Source organism: Macaca nemestrina, chromosome 15 (genome assembly GCF_043159975.1).
Source record: "Macaca nemestrina isolate mMacNem1 chromosome 15, mMacNem.hap1, whole genome shotgun sequence".
Classification (NCBI taxonomy): domain Eukaryota; kingdom Metazoa; phylum Chordata; class Mammalia; order Primates; family Cercopithecidae; genus Macaca; species Macaca nemestrina.
In genome coordinates this window covers 21,120,168-21,134,161 of record NC_092139.1, presented here as the reverse complement: position 1 = coordinate 21,134,161, position 13,994 = coordinate 21,120,168, and the positions used below count along the sequence as shown (strand labels likewise).

General features: G+C 46.6%; 1 protein-coding gene across 1 annotated transcript in view; it reads left to right on the top strand.

The window, feature by feature from the left end:
* LOC105496382 (MYB proto-oncogene like 2) overlaps positions 1–13,994 on the top strand; it is a 52,552-nt gene that overhangs the window by 21,524 nt on the left and 17,034 nt on the right. Inside the window, exons 6-7 of the mRNA XM_011766767.2 lie at positions 5,280–5,442; positions 12,953–13,240. Of these exons, the coding sequence (XP_011765069.2) occupies positions 5,280–5,442; positions 12,953–13,240 (451 nt within the window). The remainder of the gene's footprint in view (positions 1–5,279; positions 5,443–12,952; positions 13,241–13,994) is intronic.

Genomic DNA, 13,994 nt, shown 5'->3' with positions numbered 1-13,994 from the left:
TCCAATAATGTATTATAGTTATTAAAATAATAATGTTTATGGTCGGGCATGGTGGCTTATTCCTGTAATCCCAGCACTTTGGGTGGCTGAGGCGGGTGGATCACTTGAGGTCAGGAGTTCGAGACCAGCCTGGCCAACATGGTGAAGCCTCATCTCTACTAAAAATACAAAAAATTAGCTGGGTGTGGTGGTGGGCCTGTAATCCCAGCTACTTGGGAGGCTGAGGCAGGAGAATTGCTTGAACCTGGGAGGCGGAGGTTGCAGTGAGCCGAGATCACATCACTGCATTCCAGCCTGGGCGACAGAGCGAGACTGTCTCAAAAAAAAAAAATTTCTTTTTTCCTAAATGCTGAAAGCATTCCATGATCTTTTCTCTGGTTTTTCATCTCTTTTGCTTCATTTTCTGGAAGATTTCTTATCTTCTAACCCTTAATTTGAAGTTACTTTCACTAAAAATTTTACTTTCCAAGGGCTCCTCCCTTTTCTGGCATTCTAACACCCAGCCTCAGAGTTTCAGGTGCATGGGATCTCTTGGAAAGGTTTTCACCTGTGAGGGAAGGAGTGGAGAAAAGTAGGGAAAGGGCCAAGCAAGGGATGGGGTCTTGGAAAATCCAGCTTTGGCCTGCTATAAGGCCAAGGGATGTGTGTATTCATGTGTATACATGCAAGGCATGTACGTGTGAGGCGGGCGCGTGTGTACATGGGTCAGGGAACTCCTGGGGCATCTTTGGTTGTGCCTTCCAAGGGCTGGTTTGTTTTTTTTTCATCTCACTCTGTCACCCAAGCTGGAGTGCAGTGGCGTGATCCAGCCTCACTGCAAACTCTGCCTCCCAGGTTGAAATGATTCTCCTGGTTCAGCCTCCCAAGTAGCTGGGACTGCAGGTGCGCACCACCATGCCTGCCTAATTTTTGTATTTTTAGTAGAGACGAAGTTTCACCATGTTGGCCAGGCTGGTCTCGAACTCCTGACCTCCTGCCCACCTCAGCCTCCCAAATCGTTGGGATTACAGGCATGAGCCACTATGCCCAGTCTCTTTTTGAAACAGGGTTCTCACTCTGTCACCCAAGCTGGAGTACAGGTGTGTGGCTCATTGCAGCCTCAACCTCCTGAGCTCAAGCAATCCTTCTGCCTCAGCCTCCCAAGGACCTGGGACTACAAGTGCCTGCCAGCATACCCAACTAGTTTTAAAATTTTTTGTAGGGGCAGGATCTCCCTGTGTTGCCCAGGCTGGTCCCAAAGTGCTGGGATTATAGGCATGAGCCACCACACCTGGCCTGGCACCCTATTCTTATTTTGTGGTTTCAATAGCTTACTTCTCTGTCAGTATATATATATATTTTTTTGGTGTTTTTTTTTTTTGTCCGAGTTTCGCTCTTACCGCCCAGGCTGGAGTGCAGTGGCATGATCTCAGCTCACTACAACCTCTGCCTCCCGGGTTCAAGTGATTCTCCTGCCTCAGCCTCCTGAGTAGCTGGGATTACAGGCGCCTGCCACCACACCTGACTAATTTTTGTATTTTTAGTAGAGATGAGGTTTCGCCATCTTGGCCAGGCTAATCACAAGCTCCTGACCTCAGGTGATCTGCCTGCCTTGGGCCTCCCAAAGTGCTGGGATTACAGGTGTGAGCCACCGCACCTGGCCCTAAGCTGGATATTGTTCCCCTGTTTTCCATCTTCTGAAAACTTGTAAAAAATCTCTTACTAGTGGCTGTCTTCTACCTGTTTCTCTTTGTCCTTGTGAATTTTTGCCTTGCTTTATTTTGAATTCTTTTTCTTGTCATGGCAGTGTGGTCCTGGCAGGGAGAGAAAATGCCAGATCGTGTGTTTTCCCCAAAGTCTGAAATGATCCCTTTTCAAAGCCCAAACCTGAATGTGTCATCTTTCTGGGGCTTCCCCTTACACTTGGGTTGGAAACTTTGGCTTCTTTCCCCACATGGCATGTTTGGCTCACAGCTGCCCCCAGCCTCACTTTGATCCACTGTCACTTGAGCTCACTTGGTTTTAGCTGCTTTGCCTCCTTTCAGTCCCTCGAACCCTGAGGTCTTCTGACAGCTCCTAGTGCTACTCTGTCGGCCTGCAGTGCACTCCCGCTTGTGCCTATTGTGTAGCTAATGTGTTCTTATCCTTCAATTCTCAGTGGGGGCGCTATTTCTTCAGAGAAGTTTTATCTGTTCTCCCAGACTGTAGTTGGTCCCCAGTGACTTCTGTGTTGTGCCCACACCTGTCTGTGGAGTAGTGTGTACCCCAGTTTTAGCTGGAGATAACATTCATCTCCCCTGCTAGATTCAACTGTCAGTGGCAGCCACCTGTCTTTATTTACCGATGGATCCTCAGTGCCTACAATAATGCCTGGCACACAGTGGGTGCTTTTTATATGTGAGCAAAAGAATGAGTCTCACTATAGCTTGGGGCACCCCAGACTCTGGTCTTGGGGAGTGGGAGGGCTGGGGAGGTGTTTTGGGTCAGGTTCCCTGGAAGCAGAACCTGTGACTCAGAGTTTCAGGTACATGGGATCTCTTGGAAAGGTTTTCACCTGTGAGGGAAGGAGTGGAGAAAAGTAGGGAAAGGGCCAAGCAAGAGATGGGGTCTGGAAAATCCAGCTTTGGCCTGCTATAAGGCTAAGTGGTGTGTGTATTCATGTGTATATATGCAAGGCATGTACGTGTGAGGAGGGCACACGTATACATGGGCTGGGGAACTCCTGGGGCACCTTTGGTTGTGCCTTCCAAGGGCCGTTTTTTTTCTTTCTTTTATTTTGAGAGGGAGTCTTGCTCTGTTGCTAGGCTGGAGTGCAGTGGCATGATCTCAGCTCACTGTAAACTCTGCCTCCCAGGTTCAAGCGATTCTCCTGCTTCAGCCTCCTGAGTAGCTGGGATTACAGGCATGCACCACCACGCCTGGCTAATTTTTGTATTTTTAGTAGAGACGGGGTTTCACCATGTTGGCCAGGCTGGTCTTGAACTCATGACCTCAGGTGATCTGCTTCCAAGGGCTGTTATGCAGATAAAGTCATAGTAGAAGCCGTTGGCAGCATGTCCGTCAGCTGGGGGATTGGATGCGCTATAGGGACAGAGGATCTGGGTAAAGCACTAGGAGCACCCCTTACCCCACACTTTTGCCTGGTGAGCATTGTGTCCCTGAGGGCTTAGAGTGCAAATGATCCGAGGATATCCTCTTAGACTGGGTGCTCAGTCAAGCTGTTACTTTCTGTTCACTTTTCTTCTTTTTTTTTTTTTTTTTTGAGACGGAGTCTTGCTCTGTCACCCAGGCTGCAATGCAGTGGCGTGATCTTGGCTCACTGCAAGCTCCACCTCCTGGGTTCACGCCATTCTCCTGCCTCAGCCTCCCGAGTAGCTGGGACTACAGGCGCCCGCTACCACGCCTGGCTAATTTTTTGTATTTTTAGTGGAGACGGGGTTTCACCGTGTTAGCCAGGATGGTCTTGATCTCCTGACCTTGTGATCCGCCCGTCTCGGCCTTCCAAAGTGCTGGGATTACAGGCGTGAGCCACCGCGCCCGGCCTCTGTTCACTTTTCAAGGGAAGAGCATTCTGCTTGGCACTCCAAAGAAGGTAGTGCCTACTGTGTGTAAGCATAGTACCTTTGCATTTTTAGTAGAGATGGGATTTCACCATGTTGGCCAGGCTGGTTTCGAGCTCCTGACCTTAGGTGATCCACCTGCCTCAGCCTCCCAAAGTGCTGGGATTATAGGCGTGAGCCACTGCGCCTGACTTGCCGCTTGCTTCTCACTACTATACCTCTATACACTTTTGTGGTACTACCCCATCCTTCTGTATTCCTCTATGCCTTTATTACTACACGTTGTTTCTCTACTAACCTACTCTGTGCTTTATGCTACTGTTCTACTGTAGATGTGTCTACTGAATCTTCAGTGAATGACAGAGTATGACGTAGTCTTCTGACTTTCCAGATAAAGAAAACAAGGCTCAGGGAGGTGAACAGTAGTGGGCCTTCTGCCCTCTTTGGCCACTTACCAGTCTGTGGGAAGTGAACAGGGCTTGCATCTGAGGTCAGCGTGAGACTCAATGGAAATGAGCAGACAGTGTTTGCTTATGGTTTCTACACATTCGAAGTGGGCAGGGAAGGGGGTGAGAGCTCCAAGCACATATTTTTAGTTTTATAATTTAAAAAAATTTTTAAATTTTTTTTTTACATTTTTATTTTTTTTTAATTTATTTTTGAGATGGAGTCTCACTCTGTTGCCCAGGCTGGAGTGCAGTGGTGCAATCTCGGCTCATCGCGATGTCCGCCTCCCGGATTTAAGCGATTCTCATGCCTCAGCCTCCCAAGTAGCTAGGATTACAGGTGCCCAGCACCACGCCTAGCACCTCCCAAAGTGCTGGGATTATAGATGTGAGCCACTGTTCCTGGTATTTTTTTATATATATATATATTTTATTTTTATTATTTTTTTTATTTTTTTTTTTGAGATGGAGTTTGACTTTTGTTCCCAGGCTGGAGTGCAATGGCACGGTCTTGGCTCACCACAACCTTCGCTTCCTGGGTTCAAGCGATTCTCCTGCCTCAGCCTCCCAAATAGCTGGGATTACAGGTATGTGCTACCATGCCTAGCTAATTTTGTATTTTTACAAAAATCACAGGCCTGGTGAGCCACCGCGCTCGGCCATTATTTTTTATTTTAATTAAAAAAATTTTTTTTGTCCGGGCGCGGTGGCTCACACTTGTAATCCCAGCACTTTGGGAGGCCAAGGTGGGTGGATCACGAGGTCAGGAGATCGAGACCATCCTGGCTAACACAGTGAAACCCCATCTCTACTAAAAATACAAAAAATTAGCCAGGCATGGTGGTGGGCTTCTGTAGTCCCAGCTACTCGGGAGGCTGAGGCAGGAGAATGGCGTGAACCCGGGAGGCAGAGCTTGCAGTGAACTGAGATTGTGCCACTGCACTCCAGCCTGGGGGAAAGAGCGAGACTCCGTCTCAAAAAAAAATAAATAAAATAATTTTTTTTTTTTTTTTAGCCTGAACCTGACAGTAGTTGATGTCGTTTTATAGTTTTTTACCATAGCCTGAATGATTCAGTTGCTTATTTCACAGAGCTCTGTGGAAATGCTCTGTAAATTATTAGGGCTAGAGACTCGTGAGACTTAATCTTGGAGCTGAAAGAGACCTTAGAGTTCATCCAGTGGAAGATTCATTTACAGGAGCAGGAACTTGGCTTAGGGAGGTTAGTGAACATGTGCCTGGTGGCACCCCACCCACAGAGCTGGGGTTCAAAGGCCCCCTGCTGCCCCCTGCAGGACAGACAATGCTGTGAAGAATCACTGGAACTCCACCATCAAAAGGAAGGTGGACACAGGAGGCTTCCTAAGTGGGTCCAAAGACTGCAAGCCCCCCGTGTACTTGCTGCTGGAGCTCGAGGACAAGGACGGCCTCCAGAGTGCCCAGCCCACGGAAGGCCAGGTGAGACAGCTGCTCAGCCTTTGGCTTGGTTTGATTTCACATTCATCTGACACCATCTCATTGAACACCTTGTCCACAGCTATTGGTCAGTTTCTGCCACAGAGTCTAAAAGTGGGCCATGTGCTTCTGGGGTCTTGTGACACTTCTGCACATAACTGGCACTTGTCTGCTTGCTGGTGGCCGCCTTCTTACCTGTTGCTCATTTTAATTTTTTAAAACTGAAAGCATGTCTGCAATTAAAAAAAGAAATCAGATGTGACTGGGTGTGTTGGCTCACACCTGTAATCCCAGCAAGTTGAGAGGCCGAGGAGGGCGGATTACTTGAGCCCAGGAGTTGGAGGCCGGTTCAGGCAACATGGTGAAACTCTGTGTCTATCTTTTTAATTAAAAAAAATTTAAAAATTTATTGAGTTGTAATTTATATACTCTAATGTACAGTTTTGAGTTATGACAAAGCGTACAGCCTTGTAACCACTGCCCCAATCAAGGTATAGAACAGTCCCATCACCCCAGAATTCCCCTGTGCTCCTTTTCTCAGCCTTTTTTTTGGTCCTTAGCTCCTTACACTGTGATCTGTTTTCTGTCTCTATAATTTTGACTTTTCTAGAAATTAACAATTAAAATCATATCGTATTACATTTGCAGGCTGTTTGTTTTTGTTTTGTTTTGTTTTGTTTTTGAGACAGAGTCTTGCTCTGATGCCCAGGCTGGAGTGCAGAGTGCGATCTTGGCTCACTGCAACCTCCGTCTCCTGGGATCAAGTGATCTCATGCCTCAGCCTCCCGAGTAGCTGGGATTACAGGCATGCACCACCATGCCTGGCTAATTTTTGTATTTTTAGTAGAGATGGGGTTTCACCATGTTGGCCAGGCTGGCTTTGAATTCCTAGCCTGAAGAGATCCACCTCTCTTAGCCTCCCAAGGTGTTGGGATTACAGATGTGAGCCACCATGCCTGGCACTACATTTGCAGTTTTTATTTATTTTTTTGAGATGGAGTCTCACTCTGTCACTCAGGCTGGAGTTCAGTGATGTGATAGCTCACTGCAACCTCCGCCTCCCAGGTTCAAGCGATTCTGCTAACTCAGCATCCTCAGTAACTGGGATTACAGTTGCGCACCACCATGCCTGGCTAATTTTTGTATTCTTAGAGACAGGATCTCACCATGTTGGTCAATCTGGTCTCAAACTTCTGACCTCAAATGATCCATCCACCTCAGCCTCCCAAAGTGCTGGCATTACAGATGTGAGCCACTGTGCCCCAGCTACATTTGCAGTTTTAAAAATGAAATCAGTGTATACTTACGTTAACATCCACTGTCCTATACACCAGAGCAAAGTTTTTATTTATATTTTTAAACTATAAAGGTTTTTTTTCAAAATAGAAATTTGGGCAGGGTGTGGTGGCTAACATCTGTAATCCCAGCACTTTGGGAGGCCAAGGCGTATGGATCTCTTGAGTCCTGGAGTTTAAGACCAGCCTTGGCAACATGGCGAAACCCCATTTCTATAAAAAGTAAGAAAAAGTTAGCTGTGCATGATTGTGTGAACCTGTAGTTCCAGCTACTTGGGAGGCTGAAGTGGGAGGATTACCTGAGCCTGGGAGGCGGAGGTTACAGTGAGTCGAGATCCTGCCACTTCATTCCAGCTTTTATCTATAAATAATTTTTTTTTTTTTTTTTTTTTGAGACGAAGTCTCGTTCTGTCACCCAGGCTAGAGTGCAGTGGTGCGATCTCGGCTCACTGCAAGCTGTGCCTCCCGGGTTCACACCATTCTCCATTCTCCTGCCTCAGCCTCCTGAGTAGCTGGGGCTTTTTTCTGTTTTTTTTTTTTTTTTTTTTTTTTGAGACAGAGTCTCATTGTGTCGCCCAGGCTGGAGTGCAGTGTTGTGATCTTGGCTCACTGCAAGCTCTACCTTGTGGGTTCACGCCATTCTCCTGCCTCAGCCTCCCGAGTAGCTGGGACTACAGGCACCTGCCACCACGCCCAGCAAATTTTTTGTATTTTTAGTAAAGACGGGGTTTCACCATGTTGGCCAGGATGGTCTCAATCTCCTGACCTCGTGATCCACCCGCCTCAGCCTCCCAAAGTGCTGAGATTACAAGTGTGAGCCACTGCGCCCGGCCTAAATAAAATAAAAATTTGAATCAAGCATGACAGAACATTAAGATTTGATGATGCTGGATATGTGGTAGGTAACACAGTTGTCTTCTGTTATTTTCTAATCTTTTCTGTCATGGTATGAACTATTTAATAATTTTTAAAAATCTTTTTCCCTCTTCTTACTGGGTAGAGGTAACTTGTTGACAGCTACAATTCTTCCACAATGCCCTGCTAGAGTGATATATTATGTTTTTGTCTCTATTTCTTGATTTTTCAATTTTAGAGAATATCTCTCGATTTCCTAATACGAATTCACCTATGGGGTAACTTTCAAATGGTAGAGAAAGGTATAAAATGAAAAGTAAAATGACTTCTTTTTCTAGTTTCAACTCCCTGTGCATCTCTTAACCAGAGGAGTCTACTTCTGACAATTTCTTGTACATCTAAGTAGTATGCTTTTGATCTTTTACTTCTGATTGAAGAAAAGGTCTGTGTTCCACAAAGAGAAACAGTGGGCATCAGCTGACTCATAGAAGACTTTCAGCATAGAACAGAGTGAACAGATCTTTAATCTCTAAAAACTCTACTGTGCTGAAAGCCCGTTATTGACTTGACTTTTGTCCCCTGACACTTTGAGTGTCTGGAGTGCTGGCTGTGCTGGGCTGGGACCAAGCCCTAGACCATGACCCTGAGCACAAGAGGTCAGTTTTTGGGTTTTTTGTTTTGTTTTGTTTTGTTTGAGACAGAGTCTTGCTCTTGCCCAGGCTGGAATGCAGTGGTGCCATCTCCGCTTGCTGCAACCTCCACCTCCCGAGTTCAAGTGATTCTCCTGCTTCAGCCTCCTGAGTAGCTGGGAAGCTGGGATTATAGGCATTTGCCACCACGCCTGGCAAATTTTTGTATTTTTAGTAGAGATGGAGTTTTGCCATGTTGGCCAGGCTGCTCTCGAACTCCTGACCTCGGGTGATCCACCCTCCTCGGTCTCTCAAAGTGATGAAATTGCAGGCATGAGCCACCGTGCCCAGCCTGTTTTGCTTTCAGCCTTACCCGTTTCTCTCCAGTGTCTTCTCTCTGGTGTGCTATTTATTTAACTAGTTTCTTACTGATGAAGATAAGAATATACTGGTTTTTTGTTATTAGAGATAAAATCACTGCTTCTTTTTGCAGTTAGTTCTTGAGAAATTTCTGGAGATGGACAGATATATTTGGTGGTTGGGGGAACCCTTTTGGCTGAGTATGGTGGCTCATTCCTATAATCCCAGCACTTTGTGAGGCCAAGGTGGGAGGATTCCTTGAGGCCAGGAGTTCGTGAGCAGCCTGGGCAACATAGGGAGACTCTGTCTCTACAAAAAAAAAAAAAAAAAAAGCTGGGTGCGGTGGCACACACCTGTAGTTCCAGCTACTTGGAGCCTGGGGTAGGAAGTTCACTTGAGCCCAGGATTTCAACAGAGTGAGACTCTGTCTTTGAAAAAGCAAACAGGCCAGGCATCGTGGCTTACTCCTGTAATCTCACACTTTGGGAGGCCGAGGGGGGTGTGGTGGCACAGGCTTGTAATCCCAGCTACTCGGGAGGCTGAGGCATAATAATTGAGAATAAGTTGAACTGGTGTGGCGGAGGTTGCAGTGAGCAGAGTTCACACCACTGCACTCCAGCCTGGGTGACAGCAAGACTCTGTCTTTAAAAAGAAAAAAAAAAAAAAAAAGAACAAAAACCTCTTAATACATTTTGTTAGATTGCTGCCAGAAGAATTTTACTTGTTAATTCATGTAGGGACCACCCCCAACTTCCCTCACGCATTGGTCAGTGCTTGTCATTGTAAAATTGGTTCCTCTGCTTCAGAAGTAATGCGTGATCATTGCAGAAACTTAACAACTTTATAGAATTAGGCAATGCAGAAGGCTGAGCCCGCTCATCTCAACTTTTTTTTTTTTTTTTTGAGACCTAGTTTTGCTCTTGTTGCCCAGGCTGGAGTGCAGTGGCGTGATCTTGGCTCACACCAACCTCTGCCTCCCAGGTTCAAGCAATTCTCCTGCCTCAGCCTGTCGAGTAGCTGGGATTATAAGCATGTGCCACCACACCTGGCTACTTGGGGTGTCTCCATGTTGATCAGTCTGGTCTCAAACTCCTCAGGTGATCTGCCTGCCTTGACATCCCAAAGTACTCGGATTACAGGCGTGAGCCACAGCGCTGGGCCTAAAATTAGATGATATCTTACTGTTTTACAACTTTATTTTTCTAGTTAATATATCTTTCCATGTTGTTATGTGTATTCAGATCTCTAACATTCCTGAATTTGCCCTATCTTATTTAACCGTTATATTGATGAACATCTGTAACTATTTCCATCAATGCTATAATGAACATCATCATTCAGTTTCTTTGTACATTTGCTGAACTATGTGTCTTTTTTTTTTTTTTTTTTTTTAAAGACAGAGTCTTGCTCTGTCGCCAGGCTAGAGTGCAGTGGCACGATCTCAGCTCACTGCAACCTCCGTCTCCTGGGTTCAAGTCATTCTGCTGCCTCAGCCTCCCAAGTAGCTGGGATTACACCACATGCTCAGCTAATTTTTGTGTTTTTTAGTAGAGAGAGGGGTTTCACCATGTTGGCCACGATGGTCTCGGTCTCTTGACCTCGTGATCCGCCCGCCTCAGCCTCCCAAAGTGCTGGGATTACAGGTGTGAGCCACTGCGCCCGGCCGGTTGATTTTATAATGTGGAATGGTTGGGTAAAATAGTGTAGACATTTGAAGTTTTCATAAGCGTTGCTGAATTGCTGCCAAAGGGATTGTACTGTTTAATTCTGCTATCAGCAGTATATGGGACTGCTTGTTTCCAGCCTCATTGTCAATACCGGCTATGGTTATATAAAAAAAAACTTTGCCAGTTTTAATGAGCAACAGATGCATTATCATGTTCTTATTTTGATTGAATTACTTTGGAGTTGATGAGTTTTTTTTTCCAGCTTTATTAAGATATAATTGACAAATAAATTGCATATATTGACCAGGCGCGGTGGCTCATGCCTGTATTCCCAGCACTTTGGGAGGCTGAAGTGGGCGGATCACTTGAGGCTAGGATGGTCAATATGGTGAAACCCCATCTCTACTAAAAATATAAAAAATTAACCGGGTGTGGTGGTGCACTTCTGTAGTCCCAGCTGCTCAGGAGGCTGAGGCATGAGAATGACTTGAACCTGGGAGGCAGAGGTTGCAGTGAGCTGAAAGTGTGCCTCTGCACACCAGCCTGGGCAACAACAAGACTCTGTCTCAAAAAACAACAAAAAAATTGCACATGCTTATGGTGTACAACATGATGTTTTGATTCATTGTTTTGGTTTTCATTTCGTTTACTATTAATGAGGTTGAGTAACAAATTACCCCTTAGTTTGTTATTTGGCTTGGTTGCCTTTTTTTTTTTTTTTGGTCTTGTTATTGATTTGTACATTTTATTTGTATATTAAGGGTGTTACTCCTTTATCATGTAGTAACTATTTTTTCCCAGTTTGCTAGCTTTTTTATTTCTTTATTTTATAAAGGTATAATTTACATACAGCAAAATTCACTTTTTTTTTGTTTGTTGGTTTTATAGAGATGGGGTTTCCCTATGTTGCCCAGGCTGGTCTCGAACTCCTGGGCTCAAGGGATCTGTCTGCCATGGCCTCCCAAAGTGCTGGGATTACAGGCATGAGCTACCGCACCCAGCGTTTTTTTTTTTTTTTTTTTTTGGAGATGGACTCTCACTCTGTCGCACAGGCTGGAGTGCAGTGGTGCAATCGCAGCTCACTGCAACCTTCGCCTCCTGGGTTCAAGCGATTCTTCTGCCTCAGCCTCCCGAGTAGCTAGGACTACAGGCATGTGCCACCACGCCCAGCTAATTTTTTGTATTTTTAGAGACAGGATTTCACCATGTTAGCCAGGATGGTCTTAATCTCTCGACCTCATGATCCGCCCGTCTTGATCTCCTGAAGTGTTGGGATTACAGGTGTGAGCCACCATGCTTGGCCTTTTTTTTTTTTTTTTAAATGAGACAGGGTCTTGCTCTGTACCCCAGGCTGTAGTGCAGTGGCGTGATCATAGCTCACTGCAACCTTCAACTCTTGAACTCAAGGGATCCTCTTGCCTGAGCCTTTCAGAGTTCTGGGATTATGGATGTGAGCCACTGCACCCAGCCCCCTCCCCTACCCTTTTTTTTTTTATTAGACTCTTGCTATGTTGCCCAGGCTGGAGGGCAGTGGTGTGATCATAGCCCATTGCAACCTTGAGCTCATGAGCTCAAGGGATCCACTTGCCTCAGCCTCCCAAAGTGCTAGGGTTACAGGCATAAGCCACTGTACCTGGTCCTTTAATTTTTAATGTTTATTTAAGCTTTAAAAATTAAATTTTTAATTTTTTTTGAGACGGAGTTTTGCTCTTGTTACCTAGGCCGGAGTGCAATGGCATGATCTCAGCTCACTGCAACCTCCGCCTCCCAGGTTCAAGTGATTCTCCTGCCTCAGCCTCCAAGTAGCTGGGATTACAGGTGCGTGCCACCACGCCTGGCTAATTTTTTTTTTGTATTTTTAGTAGAGACAGAGTTTCACCATGTTGGCCAGGCTGATCTCGAACTCTTGACCTCAGGTGATCCACCCACTTCGGCCTCCCAAAGTGCTGGGATTACAGGCGTGAGCCACTGCACCCAACCTCTGTGTACTACTACTTTCATCTGAGCCATTTGAGAGTTAGTTATGTAGCATAGTTTCCTAAGAATAAGGCCATTTGCTTACATAACCACAGTAAAGTTATATTCAATCCAGGGAATTTAAGCTTAATTCAGGATGTTTATCTACAGTTTATATTCCATTTTTCCCTGCCCATGATGCAGTCTAGGACCAGACATTGCATTTAGTTGTCCTATCCCTTTAGTCCGCCTTTCTTAGTCTCATGATATTGACATTTTTGAAGTATATGGTATGGGTAATTATTTTGTAGAATGTTTCTCTATTTGGGTTCATCAGAGTTTCCTTCTTAGATTCAGGTTGTGTAAGTTTTTTTTTTTTTTTTTTTTTTTTGAGACGGAGTCTGGCTCTGTCGCCCGGGCTGGAGTGCAGTGGCCGGATCTCAGCTCACTGCAAGCTCCGCCTCCCGGGTTCCCGCCGTTCTCCTGCCTCAGCCTCCCGAGTAGCTGGGACCACAGGCGCCCGCCACCTCGCCCAGCTAATTTTTTGTATTTTTAGTAGAGACGGGGTTTCACCGTATTAGCCAGGATGGTCTCGATCTCCTGACCTCGTGATCCGCCCGTCTCGGCCTCCCAAAGTGCTGGGATTACAGGCTTGAGCCACCGCGCCCGGCCTTGTGTAAGTTTTAGCTAGAAATTACTATAGAGTCTATATCTCAGCGAAATCCAAATGGTGTACTCTTGTGTCTTTCAGGGAAGTCTTCTGACCAACTGGCCCTCTGTCCCTCCTACCATAAAGGAGGAGGAAAGCAGTGAGGAGGAACCTGCAGCAGCCACCACTTCAAAGGAGCAGGAGCCCATCCCTAAAGATCTGGACGCAGTACGAACACCCGAGCCCTTGGAGGAATTTCCGAAGCGTGAGGACCAGGAAGGCTCCCCACCGGAAATGAGTCTGCCCTACAAGTGGGTGGTGGAGGCAGCCAACCTCCTCATCCCTGCTGTGGGGTCTAGCCTCTCTGAAGCCCTGGACTTGATTGAGTCGGTATGTTGGTCACAACATTTCACAGTAGGCACAGAACACCCCTAGCAGGAAGTGCTTCTCTCGTGGGCCCACATCCTTTTGCTCATTCCATCTCCCTGCTAACAGTTACTGACATGATGCTGAGTGCCCAGCCCTAACCGAAGGGCTGGGGACACCAGGGTCATCACCATACAGTCCCTGTCTTTGGGGAACTCCTGGTGTGTGCAGCAGGAATTTGTGGTGGCATCTGACCTCTATGTATGGCACAGGGCAGGGTGGGAAGGCTGCCCAGAGGAGGTGGCACTGCACTGAGTCCTAAAGGTTGACTGCAGGTGACAGCACAGGACAGCGTGGTATTTGTGGCATCACACATGGTTGGGCCTCCCTGAAGAGGAGCCCAGGAAGTGCCAAGGGTTGGTGCTGGTCTTGGAGTGGAGTGGGTTCTGGTTACTCAGGGTGGGGCAGCCATGTGTTGTGGTTACTGTGTTGGCTGTGGGGTTGTGTCCTTTGAGGAGGGCTTCTTGGTGTGACACGCCAGCTTCTGACTGCATCAGCCAGGCCTGCCGTGTAGAGCGGGTTTTGGGAGGTGAAAGACCAGAGGCCTGGTCACTGGGGTGCGGAGTCCAGTATGGGGGTCCATGTTCGCCTTCCCACTCAGGTGTCTTCCGTCCTAGAACATCCTACTGCCAGGGTCAGCTTAATATACAGTCTGCGTGTTATCCTGTGAGGCGGGTCATTTCTGTTTTGTAGGTGAGACTGAGACTCAGAGAGGTCA